Source organism: Phyllobates terribilis, unplaced genomic scaffold (assembly GCF_046119375.1).
Source record: "Phyllobates terribilis strain yellow unplaced genomic scaffold, ASM4611937v1 Scaffold_7__3_contigs__length_470593459, whole genome shotgun sequence".
NCBI lineage: Eukaryota > Metazoa > Chordata > Amphibia > Anura > Dendrobatidae > Phyllobates > Phyllobates terribilis.
In genome coordinates, this window is record NW_027362767.1 from 112,403,323 (window position 1) to 112,420,832 (window position 17,510).

The 17,510-nt window shown below is 46.4% G+C and overlaps 2 protein-coding genes across 2 annotated transcripts in view; one reads left to right on the forward strand and one right to left on the reverse strand.

The window, feature by feature from the left end:
• The window catches only part of LOC141153867 (protein transport protein Sec23A), a 246,812-nt gene extending 232,832 nt beyond the window's left edge, over positions 1-13,980 (reverse strand). The window contains exon 1 of the mRNA XM_073639099.1: positions 13,698-13,980. The gene's annotated coding sequence lies outside the window, so the exon portion shown is untranslated. The remainder of the gene's footprint in view (positions 1-13,697) is intronic.
• The window catches only part of GEMIN2 (gem nuclear organelle associated protein 2), a 54,549-nt gene continuing 50,881 nt past the window's right edge, over positions 13,843-17,510 (forward strand). Inside the window, exon 1 of the mRNA XM_073639101.1 lies at positions 13,843-14,269. Coding sequence (XP_073495202.1) covers positions 14,148-14,269 — 122 coding nt within the window. The 5' untranslated portion in view covers positions 13,843-14,147. The remainder of the gene's footprint in view (positions 14,270-17,510) is intronic.

The following is a 17,510-nucleotide window of genomic DNA, read 5'->3' on the forward strand; positions in this document are numbered from 1 at the left end:
TGATGAAAAGGTGTCAATCAGACCCTTTCATTACTAACATTAAGTAAAGAGTTAAATAAACAAACACAGAGTAAAACACTTTATTTGAAATACAACAGACACATTCTTTAATCATTTCAATTAACCAATATACTCACCCCAGGTCTGATGGTAATCCAAGAGTTAAAGCAATGTCCCACGTTTCTTTTTTCAAATATCTTTATTTAGCTCCAAAAAGCATTCATTGATGTTCAAAAACGCATCAAAAAACGCATCAAAATCACGGCAAAATGCGCATTTTTTTCTGCAGTGTCAGTAAGCTTAGTGATACTACATTTATACAGGGTTTTCTTTATGTTTTTCTTCTTTTTCATACAAACATCTTTTTCCTTGCTGTGCTTATTCAAAGCGGCTTTCTTTGCGATGCTGGCAAACTCACGTCTATAGATGAATTCACAAGATGAAGAAATGCAGGAAATTTTACGGCATTTTTTTTATTTACTTTTACGGAGTTCACTGTAGGGTATAGCGGTTACACAATGTGACAGTTTATAGATCGAGCCTATCTGGATGCTGCGATATTAGATATGTGAACATTCTTTTTATATATATATATATATATATATATTTACATCAAAATGTGTATTTACTGGTGAAACATTTTTTGTGACTTTTTTTTGTTCTTTATTTTGCTTTTTTGTTTTTATATTTTTTCAATTTTTGCTTAATTTTTTTATCACATCAACTTTCATGTATCTGCTCACTTTTATAATACCCTGCAAGATATCTGCATTGCATTGTATTAGACATCGACAGAACACCTATTATACTTATGCTTACATATAGGTTTTGTAAATTTCCTTTAAAAAAAAGAAAGTTTATCAACAATTTTTCTTAACAACTTATCACTTATCAAAATAATAGGACTTTTGAAAAATTATGCAGGCTAAAAGTAGTCATCATGTAAATGTTAATTATTAGCTTTTTGTGTGGTATAACTATATATGGTTTAAGGTTTTAAAAATTAACAGTTTGAAAAGATAATTTTTCAAAACTTGTCAAATTTCAAATAGTTTCATTTCATTTGAAAAATGGGACAAATCATTGATAAGCTGACTAAGGGTTCATGCAGATATCCATGCAAATCAGTCTTATCTCGGACCGCAATGCATGGACTGGCCAGCGGCTCTACTGACCTGGGCATGACAGCTTCATATATTTCCATGAGGCTGTCACGTATCGGACCAATATGCATCCTTGTCTGTGTAAGTCATTGCAGTCTATCCAACACATTAGACTAAGGCTACATGGCCACGTGTCACACAACACCAAAGATGCAATGCTGCATTGTCGCACTGCATCTAATAATTTCCTATGGTGCAGCGTTGCGACCTGCAACAGAGTGCAACACAGAGTCATATAAGTTCCCAAATGTGGGGGATTTTCTGTTGTTGGTCACAATTAACACGACTCGCTTGCCATAGAGTTTAACGCGACTGCAACATATCTGTGATTTGGCTATTTTGTAACAGCAAAATCACACCGCTAAAATAGTTGCACGACAGCAAAATGCCAACTAGTTACACAGATGTTTCTAGTTGTATAACTTGCCTGAGAATTGCTGTCGCATGACATGTCGCTATGTAGCTCCAGCCTTATGTTAAGTATAGCCTGACTAATGACTTATGTAGAGATAAAACTTTGTACACGTCATGAGCATCTATGCCTCTTTTTAAGCAACCCATTATTCTATTTGCCTTTGCAGCAGCTGCCTGACACTGGTCAGTAAAGTTGAGTTTGCTGTTCACCAATACACCCAAGTCTTTTGCAATGACAGTTTTATCCAAAGTTTTACTATTTAGAACAGAATTTTATATTTTATTTCCTTGACTTAACTGCATGACTATACATTATTATACATTAAATTTCAATTGTAATTTCTTGACCCAAGACTCCAGGTTATTTAAATCCTTCTGTAGTATAATGTTAATCTCCATTATGTTAATTATCTTACAGAGCTTTGTATCGTATCATCTGGAAATATACTGGACTCGGTATATCCTTGACAAGGTTATTAATGAAGCTATTAAAAAGAAGAGGGTCCAATACTGACTCCTGTAGCACCCACTGAGACCCAATTATTAATAACTACCCTGTTTCCTATCACTGAGCCAGTTGTTAATCACTGACAATGCATTTAAAGCGTCGCGATCCAGCCATGATGTTAGTTCTAAAACCCTTCACTACCTCCACCCCTTTCCCCAGCGAGCTGATGGGTTCCTATAACAGTGGGGTGCCATCTGAAGGCCCCCTTGCTTGTCATGTGATCTCTTCTGTCCTATACCTGTGGCTTGATGTCATTGGAGTCTGTCATTTTTACAATTTACACTGTAGTACTTGCTGTGTATGGATCGCAGGTTTATGTCCGCCAAAAGTGACTAACAAAGTAAAAAGCAGATCTTTTTATTCAAAAAATACAAAAAAATATTAAATATATAAAAATTAAAATCACCCCCTTTTCCCCAGTTAACAATACTGAAATGTAAAACAATATATACATATTTTGTATTGCTGCATCCAGAAAAGTCCAGTCTATCAAATATAAAATGAATTAAGCCATTCGGTAAACGCTGTAAAGATAAAGAAACATCAAAGCACCACAATTGTGTTTTTCGGTAGCCACAAGGCAAAAAAATGCATTAAGTGATCAAAATATAGTAAAAACACCAGTTCGCCACACATAAAACAAGCCCTACACAGCTCCACTGATGGTAATATAAAAAGTTATGGGTCTTGAGAAGTGGTGGCACAAACCAATTTTTTTTTTCTAAATAAAATTCTGGATTTTTTTAAGCCGATAAAATAATAAATTAACTATACGTTTGGTATCTCCATAATTGTACTGACCTTGGAGAATCACGTTTCCATATAATTTCTAATGCACAATTAACACTATAAAAATAAAACTAAAAAAAAACAATAGCAAAATTGAATTTGTTTTTTTTTTCACCATTTCACCGCATTTGGAAATGAGTGATATGTTTGAATCGCTCCCCTGTGCATGATTTGCGACTGTTTGACAGCTTTAATACATGGGAGGGATATGAAAGAAACAGGCATTCCTCACATGTATTAAAGCTGTCAAACAGTCGCAAATCATACACACAGGAGTGATTCAAACATATCACCGAGTACGCTGAAGATACTCGGTACTCGCCCGAGCATACTCGCAGAAAGGGTTAACCGAACATACTCGCTCATCACTAGTCATGGGCGGTCGCCATGTTCAGTTAGTGCTGGCGTCAGCCTTGACATTTGAAGACTGTTCCCGGCAAGCGCTAGGTTTGAGGGGCGCATGCACATTTGCACACATGGGGCAGCTGGTCTGGCGCGTGCGCCAGGCGCCCACCCATGACTGAATGTGAGAATCACACCCTTTTGGCTGACTACGAGCAAGTAAGACAAAGTATATAAAAGGTTATAACATCATTATACTACCACCGATTTTCATGAAAACAGCTTGTTAGTGATGCACATTACATCACTAACAACGCCATGGGGGCAGTTTACATAACAACTAAGATGTGACAGGTTCCCTTTAACTAGGATGCCCACCTCCGCTGTCAGGAAGGAAGAAGTATACAGGCTGGTGTATCATAGGTTCTAGATAGCTTCCTGGTATAGAAACCTATTGAACATTTATCTGGTGCCGTCTTTATATGCCTTGTGTCACTTTTTGCACGGTCACTTTTTTTTTTGAGGACACTGAACATGATCTGAGTTTGGGTTTATCCTGAACATTATTGCCCTGCAATAGTAGTATGAGATCAGTATTCACATAGATAAGGAGCTAGCGACTGATAAATAGCTATTGAAGTGGATATGCTCCTGACTTCATCATTGATTTATTGTTATTCAGGGGGAGATATTCCTGATTTCAAGATTCATTTAATGCAATCTAAGTGGATATATCCCCGAGTATGTATCTCATCTATTGCAATTTTTGTTATTAATCAGGTGACCCGTCAGTGCCCTCTATGTGTGAACAGGTTTTGATATTTGGGAGTTATAGTCCGTTTAAATGTTCTCAATAAAGTTTTTCATTATATGTTAGCTGGTTTGACTCCTCAAAAACATTCAGATCTATGACTTATTTACTTACTGCAATTTCTCCTGAACACACAGATACCCAATATGTGGGGGAAAACTATTGTTTGGGCGCACGGCAGGGCTCAGTAAGGAAGGAGTGACATTTTGGAAACAGACTTTGATGGAATGGTCTGTTGATGTCATATCGCATTTGGAGAGCCCCTGATGTGCCTAAATAGTGAAAAATAAAACACAAGTGAAAGCATTTTGGAAACTAGACCCCTCAAGGAATTTATTTAGACGTGTGGTGAGCACCTTGAACCTACAGTGGTGCTTCACAGAATTTTATAACAAGGATTTGTAAAAATGAAAAAAATATATATTTTTCCCACAAAAATGTTGTTTTAGCCCCAAATTTTTTCATTTTCACAAGCATAGCAGGAGAAAATGGACCCCAAAATTTGTTGTGCAATTTCTCCTAAGTATGCCAATACCTTATATGTGGTTGAAAATGACTTTTGAGGCACAGTGCAAAGCTCAAAATGGAAGAAGCGCCATATTGGAGTTCAGATTTTGCTGGACTGGTTTGATGGTGCCATATCACATTGGCAGAGCCCCTGAAGTGCCAGAACAGCAGAGCCCCCATAAGTGACCCAATTTTACATTTTACCATTGGACAGTAAATAAAAAAATAATTACATTTTTTCCACCAAAATTTTGTTTTAGCTCCCAATTTTTATATTTTCACACTGGGAAATGGGTAAAAATGGCACCAAAATTTGTCCCACAATTTCTGCCGAATGTAGAAATACCCCATATGTGTCTGTACAGTACTGCTTAGCCACACGGTGAGACTCTGGACGGACAGAGCGTTATTTGCCTTCTGGAGCGCAAATTTTCCTAGAATAGTTTGCGAACTCCATATACAGAGCCCATAAGTGCTAGAACAGAATCCCCCCTCAAGTGTAGTGATGATATTGACTTTAAATGTGGTTTATGCACACTGTGGGGCCCAGAAGGGGGGGGGGGTTTGGATTTTGGAGCACAGGAGCCATAGTGATTTTCCAGAGCCTGTGTACTACCAGTAACGTAGAAGCCCTTATATTTCCGCTAACAGATGACGTACCTGAGTGGGAGCTTTTTTGTGGATTGAGTTGAAGCTTTCATTGGGAACATTTACATAACATTTTGGATCACATTTATCCTGTGCTCTACGCTGAGCACTTACATCGGGATTTCCATCTAAATCTCTGAGTGACGTGATTAAGATGAACTCCCTAAGGAATCCATTCACTATTATAAGGCAGCAGAGTTACTCTGGCCTCTGTTCAGCATTGTCTCCTTTTCAGAGGTGCACAAAACTGTGGTCAACAGCAATTTAATGCATGCCTAAAAAGACGGACACCGCAGGATCACAGGTCAGAGGGTGTCCACAGTGCCTCTATCTGCCTCATTATAGGGAGTGTTGCGCCAGGAGTTCCGTCTGATTCATGTATTTCATAGATTTACACGGAAACCCCGGTGTAAGTGCTCAGCGCAGAATAAATGTGAGCCAAGCCTTACTGCGATCTTTGAGAGGCAGAACGAACAAATCAACAGCAGGTGAAGAATTGGTTTTATTTATTTTTTACACCGTTCCTCGTGCGGTATAAGTGATTAAACAACTTTATTCTTCGGGTCGGCGCGATTTCAGCGATGCCAGATTTATATAGTTTTTTTATGTTTGGCTGCTGTCACACACTAAAAGACGCTTTTTTTTTTTTTTGGATCGCCATAGTTGATACGTACAATTTTTCCATATTTCGGCTGACATTTTTTTTGTCGGCATCATGATGAAAAAGCAAAACTTTTTGCCTCTTTTTTTTACTGTGTTCACTGAAAGGGTTAACTAGTGTGACCGATTTATAGGTCAGGTCATTCGAGATGAGGCCATACCAAATATGTTTACTTTTTTCATTTATTTTTTATATAAAAATACGTATTTATGAATATAATTTTTTATTACTATTTTTGTGATATAAAAAATATATATATATTTTTACATTTTTTTTTTTTACTTAGTCCTTCCGTGTGACTTTAACTTTTCGCACTCTGATCACTGGTATAATGCACTGCAATGCAATAGCATTGCAATGCTTTATACCTGTCAGTGCTGCACTGACAGAAGCCTCTTAGCAGGGCTGTGGAGTCAGTAAACCAAACCTCTGACTCTGACTCCTCAATTTCCATGACACCAACTCCGACTCCACGACTCCAACTCCCTCAACTCATGTTTAAGTGATAAATTTACTGTAGCACAGATTCATCTAAGCTAAAAGTCTAGACCCTTAGATCAGGAATAGGACAGACATTTATAGGACATTTCCTAACTTTCCCTAATTCTTATGAAAAAATATTCCCCACAAACTGCATTGAACTACTGTACCCAATTTATTATATATTTTAGGAGTCGGAGTCGGTTCATTCTATATTGATTCCACAGCCCTGCCTCTTAGGCCATGCTCTGAGCATGGTCTAACAGGCTTTCTGTTGCCTGGTGACACCGATGTCGTCATGACAACGTCAGGTCACCATGGTAACGATAGGGCCCTGACAATGAAATTGTGGGGGCGCCAATCGGACAGGAGAGGGAGTCCCCTCCCTCCTACACGTTTAGAATGATATCAATCGCAGCATTTATGGTGTTAAACAGCTGGGGGCGGTGCGGGCACAGCTCCTGGCAGTTAGAGCCGGGTGTCAACTGTCATGTTAGCTGAACTCCCAGCAGCGATCGCGCGAGCAGAAGTCCTGTGGACGCAAAATCGCCAGGATATATCTATGCATCCAAGGTTGGGAACTCCTTCCCAATCAGGGCATATGGACACATCCAAGGACGTGAAAGGATTAAAGCACACTTAAAAATTTGGGGGCTAGATATTATTTGGATCGTCTGGGGTAGTGCATTCCAGAAAACTGGCGCAGCATGAGAGAAGTCTTGGAGAAGGAAGTGTGAGGTACGGATTATGGAGGATGTTAGTCTTAGATCAGTTGCGGAGTGGAGTGAACGGGTAGAGTAATAGACAAAGATGAGGTGAGATGAGTGCAGAACTGTAAAGAGCTTGGTGGGTGAGAAAGATAAGTTTATATTGTACTCCGTGTTTCCAAAACTCCAGTCCTCACGGCCCCCAACAGATCATGTTTTCAGGATTTCCTTAGTATTGATCAGGTGAGAGAACCTGTGGCAGTTTCTGATGCCTTGATAATATTTCCATCTCCTGTGCAATATTAAAGAAATCCTGAAAACATGATCTGCTGGGGGCCGTGAGGACTGAAGTTTGGGAAACACTGCAGTAGCGAAAGGGTAACCAGTGCTATGACTGGCACAAGGTGGAGGCATCGGTGTAGCGGCTGGACAGAAATACGAACCTGGCTGCCGCATTCAGGACGGATTGGAGAAGAAATTTTGGTTAGAGAGTAGAGAGTTGCAGTAGTCCAGACAAGAATATGAAAATGAGTAACAACGACAGTGAGAGTTTTTGTAGTTTCAAAGGTGAGAAAAGATTGAATTCTGGAGATGTTGTTTTAGATGCAGGTGACATAAGAGAGTGAGTGGATATAGGAAAGTTCTGTGTCAAATATAACCCCAAGACAGCAAGCGTGCCGCTGGGGGTTATGGTAGAATCTCACATGGAAATGGCAATATTGGGTATAAGTAGTTATTAGAGGGAGGAAGAACAAGGAGTTCAGTTTTTAACACTTTAAGGCTATGTGCCCACGTTGCGGAAATGAAGCGGAAATTTTGCGCTTCATTTCTGCATGTCCTTTCCCAGAAAACCGCATGCAGAATTTCGCAAGCGTTTATCGAGCGTTTTCGACATGCGGAATTGCCTTGCGTTTTTTATTGCGTTGAAAAGGCAATTCCGCTTGCAGAAACGCAAAATTAATTGACATGCTGCGGATTTTTGTGCGCATCAAAAACGCTGCGGAAAAATCAGCAGCATGGGCATAGAACTTGCGGAAACTCATTGGGGACCATGGGGTGCGGATTACCAAGCGTTTTTCAAGCGTTTCCGCTGTGGAAATTCCGCATCAAATACGCTTGTAAAACGCTACGTGGGCACATACCCTTAAAAACACATTATTTATTTGAATCTCTGAAAATTGTCAGTCTGCCCACCATAGTGCCAGCTCTTATGTCCATAACCCATTGAAGCCAGCCTATAATGACTTGACTTTGATCTGGGGCATTCCTGTGTGTCTGCAGTGTGAGATCCGTGGGTGGTCTTAGGTCATTTCACCCTTATGACTACACCCTTTGGTGAATAGGTTGAAGCCCATTTTTGTGCCACTCTTGATTTTTTTTTGTAGCTGCTTTTGAAGTGTAGTCAGCTCTCGGCACCTCATCACGTTGTTTTTTATAATTGCCATCATTTTTACTCATTATTAAACTTGTAATGAACAAAACGAAAATTTTTGCAAATAAGAAGCCAATGTCAGCCCTGAATAAGAATAAGGAGGAATTAAGGGCATATTCACACAGTACTTTTTTGCACTTTTCTCCACACAGTCTTTAATGTGCTCTCTTACTCATTCAATTGAATGGATAAAAAAATGCAGCAAAAATGCTGAAAGAAAGGACATGCTTTGGTTTAATAAAAAAAAAAAACACAAAAAAACACAAATACAGCACAAGTCAGTAAGCTGAGGAAAAAATTGCACCCTGTGAATGAGGGTTTAGAAATCTCATGTGTTTTGCTGCTACAGTAAAATTCTGAGCTTTTGTTGATGACAGCTCACCGTCCACTCGTCCTGACCGTCTGTGTTCCGGTTAGAAGTGTTGGTGAGACAACAAGATCTAAACTTTTTCCCAATCAATGAGAAGTGTGCACCTGAGATGAAGTGTCTGGAGCCGATCATTGCCCTGTACAAAGTGCCCAGAGAGGATCCTGCCCTGTACAAAGTGCCCAGAGCCGATCCTGCCCTGTACAAAGTGCCCAGAGCCGATCCTGTCCTGTGCAAAGTGCCCAGAGCCGATCCTGTCCTGTGCAAAGTGCCCAGAGCCGATCCTGCCCTCTACAAAGTGCCCAGAGCCGATCCTGCCCGGTACAAAGTGCCCAGAGCCGATCCTGTCCTGTGCAAAGTGCCCAGAGCCGATCCTGCCCTCTACAAAGTGCCCAGAGCCGATCCTGCCCTGTGCAAAGTGCCCAGAGCCGATCCTGTCCTGTGCAAAGTGCCCAGAGCCGATCCTGCCCTCTACAAAGTGCCCAGAGCCGATCCTGCCCGGTACAAAGTGCCCAGAGCCGATCCTGCCCGGTACAAAGTGCCCAGAGCCGATCCTGCCCTGTACAAAGTGCCCAGAGCCGATCCTGTGCTATGCAAAGTGCCCAGAGCCGATCCTGCCCGGTACAAAGTGCCCAGAGCCGATCCTGCCCTGTACAAAGTGCCCAGAGCCGATCCTGTCCTGTGCAAAGTGCCCAGAGCCGATCCTGCCCTCTACAAAGTGCCCAGAGCCGATCCTGCCCGGTACAAAGTGCCCAGAGCCGATCCTGTCCTATGCAAAGTGCCCAGAGCCGATCCTGTCCTATGCAAAGTGCCCAGAGCCGATCCTGTCCTATGCAAAGTGCCCAGAGCCGATCCTGTCCTGTGCAAAGTGCCCAGAGCCGATCCTGCCCGGTACAAAGTGCCCAGAGCCGATCCTGTCCTGTGCAAAGTGCCCAGAGCCGATCCTGCCCTGTACAAAGTGCCCAGAGCCGATCCTGCCCTGTACAAAGTGCCCAGAGGCGATCCTGCCCTGTACAAAGTGCCCAGAGGCGATCCTGCCCTGTACAAAGTGCCCAGAGCCGATCACTGCCCTGTATAAAGTGCCCAGAGCCGATCACTGCCCTGTATAAAGTGCCCAGAGCCGATCACTGCCCTGTATAAAGTGCCCAGAGCCGATCACTGCCCTGTATAAAGTGCCCAGAGCCGATCACTGCCCTGTATAAAGTGCCCAGAGCCGATCACTGCTCTGTATAAAGTGCCCAGAGCCGATCACTGCTCTGTATAAAGTGCCCAGAGCCGATCACTGCTCTGTATAAAGTGCCCAGAGCCGATCACTGCTCTGTGTAAAGTGCCAGGAGCCGATCACTGCTCTGTGTAAAGTGCCAGGAGCCGATCACTGCCCTGTGTAAAGTGCCAGGAGTCGATGCTCTGGGCACTATATACAAAGCAGTGATCGACTCTGGGCACTACATACAGAGCAGTGTTCGGCTCTGGGCACTATATACAGGGCAGTGATCGGCTCTGGGCACTATATACAGGGCAGTGATCGGCTCCTGGCACTTTACACAGGGCAGTGATCGGCTCCTGGCACTTTATACAGAGCACTTTAAACACTGTTTTGTATAAAGTGCCATGAGCCAATCACTGCTCTGTGTAAAGCGCCAGGAGCCGATCACTGCTCTGTGTAAAGCGCCAGGAGCCGATCACTGCTCTGTGTAAAGCGCCAGGAGCCGATCACTGCTCTGTGTAAAGCGCCAGGAGCCGATCACTGCTCTGTGTAAAGCGCCAGGAGCCGATCACTGCTCTGTGTAAAGCGCCAGGAGCCGATCACTGCTCTGTGTAAAGCGCCAGGAGCCGATCACTGCTCTGTGTAAAGCGCCAGGAGCCGATCACTGCTCTGTGTAAAGCGCCAGGAGCCGATCACTGCTCTGTGTAAAGCGCCAGGAGCCGATCACTGCTCTGTGTAAAGCGCCAGGAGCCGATCACTGCTCTGTGTAAAGCGCCAGGAGCCGATCACTGCTCTGTGTAAAGCGTCAGGAGCCGATCACTGCTCTGTGTAAAGCGCCAGGAGCCGATCACTGCTCTGTGTAAAGCGCCAGGAGCCGATCACTGCTCTGTGTATAGTGCCCAGAGCCGATCACTGCTCTGTATATAGTGCCAGGAGCCGATCACTGCTCTGTATATAGTACCAGGAGCCGATCACTGCTCTGTATATAGTGCCAGGAGCCGATCACTGCTCTGTATATAGTGCCAGGAGCCGATCACTGCCCTGTATAAAGTGCCAGGAGCCGATCACTGCCCTGTGTAAAGTGCCCAGAGCCGATCACTGCTCTGTATATAGTGCCAGGAGCCAATCACTGCTCCGTATATAGTGCCAGGAGCCGATCACTGCTCCGTATAAAGTGCCAGGAGCCGATCACAGCTCCGTATATAGTGCCCAGAGCCGATCACTGCTCCGTATATAGTGCCAGGAGCCGATCACTGCTCCGTATAAAGTGCCAGGAGCCGATCACTGCTCCGTATATAGTGCCAGGAGCCGATCACTGCTCTGTATATAGTGCCAGGAGCCGATCACTGCCCTGTATAAAGTGCCAGGAGCCGATCACTGCTCTGTGTAAAGTGCCCGGAGCCGATCACTGCTCTGTATATAGTGCCCGGAGCCGATCACTGCTCTGTATATAGTGCCAGGAGCCGATCACTGCTCTGTATAAAGTGCCAGGAGCCGATCACTGCTCTGTATAAAGTGCCAGGAGCCGATCACTGCCCTGTACAAAGTGCCAGGAGCCGATCACTGCTCTGTGTAAAGTGCCAGGAGCCGATCACTGCTCTGTATATAGTGCCCGGAGCCGATCACTGCTCTGTATAAAGTGCCAGGAGCCGATCACTGCTCTGTGTAAAGTGCCAGGAGCCGATCACTGCTCTGTGTAAAGTGCCAGGAGCCGATCACTGCTCTGTATAAAGTGCCAGGAGCCGATCACTGCTCTGTATAAAGTGCCAGGAGCCGATCACTGCTCTGTATAAAGTGCCAGGAGCCGATCACTGCTCTATATAAAGTGCCAGGATCCGATCACTGCTCTGTATAAAGTGCCAGGAGCCGATCACTGCTCTGTATGTAGTGCCCAGAGTCGATCACTGCTCTGTATGTAGTGCCCAGAGTCGATCACTGCTCTGTATGTAGTGCCCAGAGTCGATCACTGCTCTGTATAAAGTGCCAGGAGCCGATCACTGCTCTGTATAAAGTGCCAGGAGCCGATCACTGCTCTGTATAAAGTGCCAGGAGCCGATCACTGCTCTGTATAAAGTGCCAGGAGCCGATCACTGCTCTGTATAAAGTGCCAGGAGCCGATCACTGCTCTGTATAAAGTGCCAGGAGCCGATCACTGCTCTGTGTAAAGTGCCAGGAGCCGATCACTGCTCTGTGTAAAGTGCCAGGAGCCGATCACTGCTCTGTGTAAAGTGCCAGGAGCCGATCACTGCTCTATATAAAGTGCCAGGAGCCGATCACTGCTCTGTATAAAGTGCCAGGAGCCGATCACTGCTCTGTATAAAGTGCCAGGAGCCGATCACTGCTCTGTATAAAGTGCCAGGAGCCGATCACTGCTCTGTATGTAGTGCCAGGAGCCGATCACTGCTCTGTATGTAGTGCCCAGAGTCGATCACTGCTCTGTATGTAGTGCCCAGAGTCGATCACTGCTCTGTATGTAGTGCCCAGAGTCGATCACTGCTCTGTATGTAGTGCCCAGAGTCGATCACTGCTCTGTATAAAGTGCCCAGAGCCGATCACTGCTCTGTATAAAGTGCCAGGAGCCGATCACTGCTCTGTATAAAGTGCCAGGAGCCGATCACTGCTCCGTATAAAGTGCCAGGAGCCGATCACTGCTCCGTATAAAGTGCCAGGAGCCGATCACTGCTCTGTATAAAGTGCCAGGAGCCGATCACTGCTCTGTATAAAGTGCCAGGAGCCGATCACTGCTCTGTGTAAAGTGCCAGGAGCCGATCACTGCTCTGTATAAAGTGCCAGGAGCCGATCACTGCTCTGTGTAAAGTGCCAGGAGCCGATCACTGCTCTGTGTAAAGTGCCAGGAGCCGATCACTGCTCTGTATAAAGTGCCAGGAGCCGATCACTGCTCTGTATAAAGTGCCAGGAGCCGATCACTGCTCTGTATAAAGTGCCAGGAGCCGATCACTGCTCTGTATAAAGTGCCAGGAGCCGATCACTGCGCTGTATGTAGTGCCCAGAGTCGATCACTGCGCTGTATGTAGTGCCCAGAGTCGATCACTGCGCTGTATGTAGTGCCCAGTCGATCACTGCGCTGTATGTAGTGCCCAGAGTCGATCACTGCGCTGTATGTAGTGCCCAGAGTCGATCACTGCGCTGTATGTAGTGCCCAGAGTCGATCACTGCGCTGTATGTAGTGCCCAGAGTCGATCACTGCGCTGTATGTAGTGCCCAGAGTCGATCACTGCGCTGTATGTAGTGCCCAGAGTCGATCACTGCGCTGTATGTAGTGCCCAGAGTCGATCACTGCTCTGTATGTAGTGCCCAGAGTCGATCACTGCGCTGTATGTAGTGCCCAGAGTCGATCACTGCGCTGTATGTAGTGCCCAGAGTCGATCACTGCTCTGTATGTAGTGCCCAGAGTCGATCACTGCTCTGTATGTAGTGCCCAGAGTCGATCACTGCTCTGTATGTAGTGCCCAGAGTCGATCACTGCGCTGTATGTAGTGCCCAGAGTCGATCACTGCGCTGTATGTAGTGCCCAGAGTCGATCACTGCTATCTACGGGCAAAACAGCAAGTGCTGAAGTCCAGGGTCCGTGCCGCTGGTGAGGCCAGTGCCCTCCCGTCCTCCGCCGCTGACATGCACCGGGCTGCATTCTCCCACTTACCGGGCAGCTCTCACGCTCCGTCCCCGCTCTGCTAAACTCTCAGCCCAGACAGCGCAGCTCAAGACGTCACCAGCAGATGGCGCCAGGTGCCACGTCAAGGAGCAGAGACTGACAGCTCCGGAGCCCCCAGCACTCCCCCAGCTCGGGGGGCGCACTGACTGTAGTTCGCACCTCCCTCTCCAGGACAAGTCTGTGCACGAGAGCCAGACATCAGCATGGCGGCACAGCCGCTGCAGTAATCACCCATGTGATAAAAGTCGCAGTGAAACAGGAGTTGGGAATGAGTTTACTGTTTATTTACCGCGCGGATCTGCAGCGGAGTGCACGCGGCGGCGGTTGTGCACGAGCACTGTCATGCGGGAGCAGCCAATCAGCAGCCTCGTTGTAGCGTGCGTTCCACCAATAGTACGGTGTGCGTGACAACGGCGGGGATACTGCTACCGGGCAGGCATGGATTCCGGGCCGGAGGAGCTGATGCCGCGGCTGCTGCCGGTGGGGGACTGCGAGCTTATGGATGACTTCGACCCCGCTGTACCTCCCCGGACACCGCAGGAGTATCTGAGGCGGGTCCAGTAAGTAGTCACGTCTCGCTTTATGGCAGTGACGTTATGTGTAGTGAGGGTGTGTGCATGTGTGGGGGGCTGCACCGTGCCATCAGCGGCTGTTTGCGCGTCCTGAGCCCTGTCCTGCACCTGGCTGGGGGGCTCCGGGCATGCTGCAGTCTGCGCGTCCTGAGCTCTGTCCTGCACCTGGCTGGGGGGCTCTGGGCATGCTGCAGTCTGCGCGTCCTGAGCTCTGTCCTGCACCTGGCTGGGGGGCTCCGGGCATGCTGCAGTCTGCGCGTCCTGAGCCCTGTCCTGCACCTGGCTGGGGGGCTCCGGGCATGCTGCAGCCTGCGCGTCCTGAGCCCTGTCCTGCACCTGGCTGGGGGGCTCCGGGCATGCTGCAGCCTGCGCGTCCTGAGCCCTGTCCTGCACCTGGCTGGGGGGCTCCGGGCATGCTGCAGCCTGCGCGTCCTGAGCCCTGTCCTGCACCTGGCTGGGGGGCTCCGGGCATGCTGCAGCCTGCGCGTCCTGAGCCCTGTCCTGCACCTGGCTGGGGGGCTCCGGGCATGCTGCAGCCTGTGCGTCCTGAGCTCTGTCCTGCACCTGGCTGGGGGGCTCCGGGCATGTTTTTGTTGTAGGTGCACATCCCCATCCTCTGCTGTCATTTGCTTCCTTGCTAGTAAATGGGTTATTTAGGGGAAAAACATAGAAAATCCTCCAGTGCGGAGAGGAAACCTGGTGGCAGACAAGCTGTGCAGGAGTGTGAATAAGGTCTTATATAATCCCACACAGACTGGATGATGTGAGATCAGGGCTCTGTGGGGTCGGATGATTATTATTTATTATGGTGCAATTTATTCCATTGCGCTTTACATGTGAAAAAGGGAGTATACATAGCAAACAACAAGTACAATAATCTTAACAAAAACAAGTCTGCGACTGGTACAGGAGGAGCGAGGACACTCCCTGGGAGGGCTCAGTCTACAAGGGATGGGTGAGGATACAGTAGGTGAGGGTAGAGCTGGTCGTGCAGCAGTATGGTGGAGCGAGGGTTACTGCAGGTTTTAGACTTGTCGGAAGAGGTGGGTCTTCAGGTTCCTTTTGAAGGTTTCCACATTAGGCGAGAGTCTGATATGTTGGAGTAGAGAGTTCCAGAGTAGGGGGGATGCGCGGGAGAAATATTGTATGTGATTGTGGGAGGAGGAGATTAGAGGGGAGTACAGAAGGAGATCTTGTGAGGATCGGAGGTTGCGTGCAGGTAAGTACTGGGAGACTAGATCACAGATGTATGGAGGAGACAGGTTATGGCTGGCTTTGTATTTATTTTACTCATATAGCGCCATTAATTCCACAGTGCTTTAAATACATTTTGGGCACTGTCCCCATTGGAGCTCACAATCTAAGTGCACTATAAGTAAGTCTTTAAAGTATGGGAGGAAACCCACGCAAACACAGGGAGAACATACAAACTCCTTGCAGATGATTTCCTTAGTGGGATTTGAGCCCATGACCCCAGCGCTGCAAATTAAGAGTGCTAATCACTGAGCCACCATGCTGCCCGTGTATGCTAAGGTTAGGGTCTTGAACTGGAGTCTCTGGGTAATAGGGAGTCAGTGAAGGGAATGACAGAGTGGGGACAGGTGGATTAGTCAGCCAGCAGAGTTTAGGATAGATTGGAGGGGTGCAAGAGTGTTGGAAGGGAGGCCACAGAGCAGGAGGTTGCAGTAGTTGAGGTGAGAGATGATGAGGGCATGCACTAGTGTTTTTGCAGAGTCTTTGCTGAGGAATGTGCGGATCCGGGAGATATTTTTGAGTTGGAGTCACCAGGAAATGGAAAGGGCCTGGTGGATATGTGGTTTGAAGGAGAGATCAGAGTCCAGGGTTACCCCGAGGCAGTGAGCCTGCGGGACTGGGGAGAGTGAACAGCCATTGACTATGATGGATAGGTGAGGTGGAGGAAAGATGATGAGTTCAGTTTTATCCATGTTAAGTTTTAGGAATCTAACAGAGAAGGATAAAATGGCGGACAGACATTGTGGGATTCTGGTTAGTAATGAGGAGATATCGAGTCCAGAGAGGTAGATCTGTGTGTCATCAGCATAGAGGTGACACTGAAAGCCTTGAGACTCTATGAGCTGTCCCAGGCCGAAGGTGTAGATGGAGAAGAGCAGGGGTCCTACAACTGAACCTTGGGGGACAGCGACAGATAGGAAGCGAGATGAGGAGGTGGTGTGTGAGTGGGAGACTCTGAATGTCCTGTCTGTTAGGTATGAGGAGATCCAGAATAGGGCTAAGTCTGTAGTAAGAAGGAATGCTCCACTGTGTCGAAGGCAGATGAGAGGTCCAGGAGGAGGAGGACAGAGTAGTGTCGCTTGGATTTGGCAGTTAGTAGGTCGTTGGTGACTTTGGTCAGTGCAGTTTCAGTGGAGTGGTGCTGTCGGAAGCCAGATTGTAAGCGGTTGAAGAGGGAGCAGGAGTAGAGGTGAGAGGAAAGTTCAAGGTGGACATGTTGTTCCAGTAGTTTAGAGGCATAGGGGAGAAGTGATATGGGGCGATAGCTAGTCGGAGAGGATGGGTCCAAGGGAGGGCTTTTTGAGGATGGGTGTGATTGTGGCATGTTTGAAACATGAGGGGAAGATTCCGATTGTTAGTGACAGGTTGAAGAGGTTGGTTAGGGATGAGATAGGACAGGATTGGGTTAAGTTCACAGGTGGTGAGGTGTGATTTGGAGAGTAAAGAGAAGACTTGAATGGTGAGGAAGGTTGAGTAGATATGAGGAGGGACTGATGATGTCAATCTTCTGCTTGAAGAATGAGGCAAACTCTTCAGCTGAGATCACCTCGGATCATCTCTTCCAGGACTCCTTGCTCTTCCTAAGGTCTCATTCAGACATCCTTTTTTTTCACATTCAAGAAAAACAAACCACGTTTCATTAGCTTTTCTTCAGTTTCATCAGTAGTTTTTTTTTTTTTTTTCACTGATGAGAACAAAAAAGTTTCCCCTCCCCCTCACCAGTCAGTGACTTTCATCTCCAAGTTTAATCCTACGCTCAGATCAATATCAGATGTCTTCGCCATTTTGCTCGCAGCACTCAATGTGCAAAAAATGACTGACATGTAAACAACCCCACATGCTAACACAGGTACGAATGCTGTCCACGAAAAAAACCCACAAATAACACTCGTGTAAAAATGACATGTGAATGAGCTGAAGATAATTCTCGAAGGGAACCTGTCACCAAAAATAATGCTATTAACCTGCAGATATG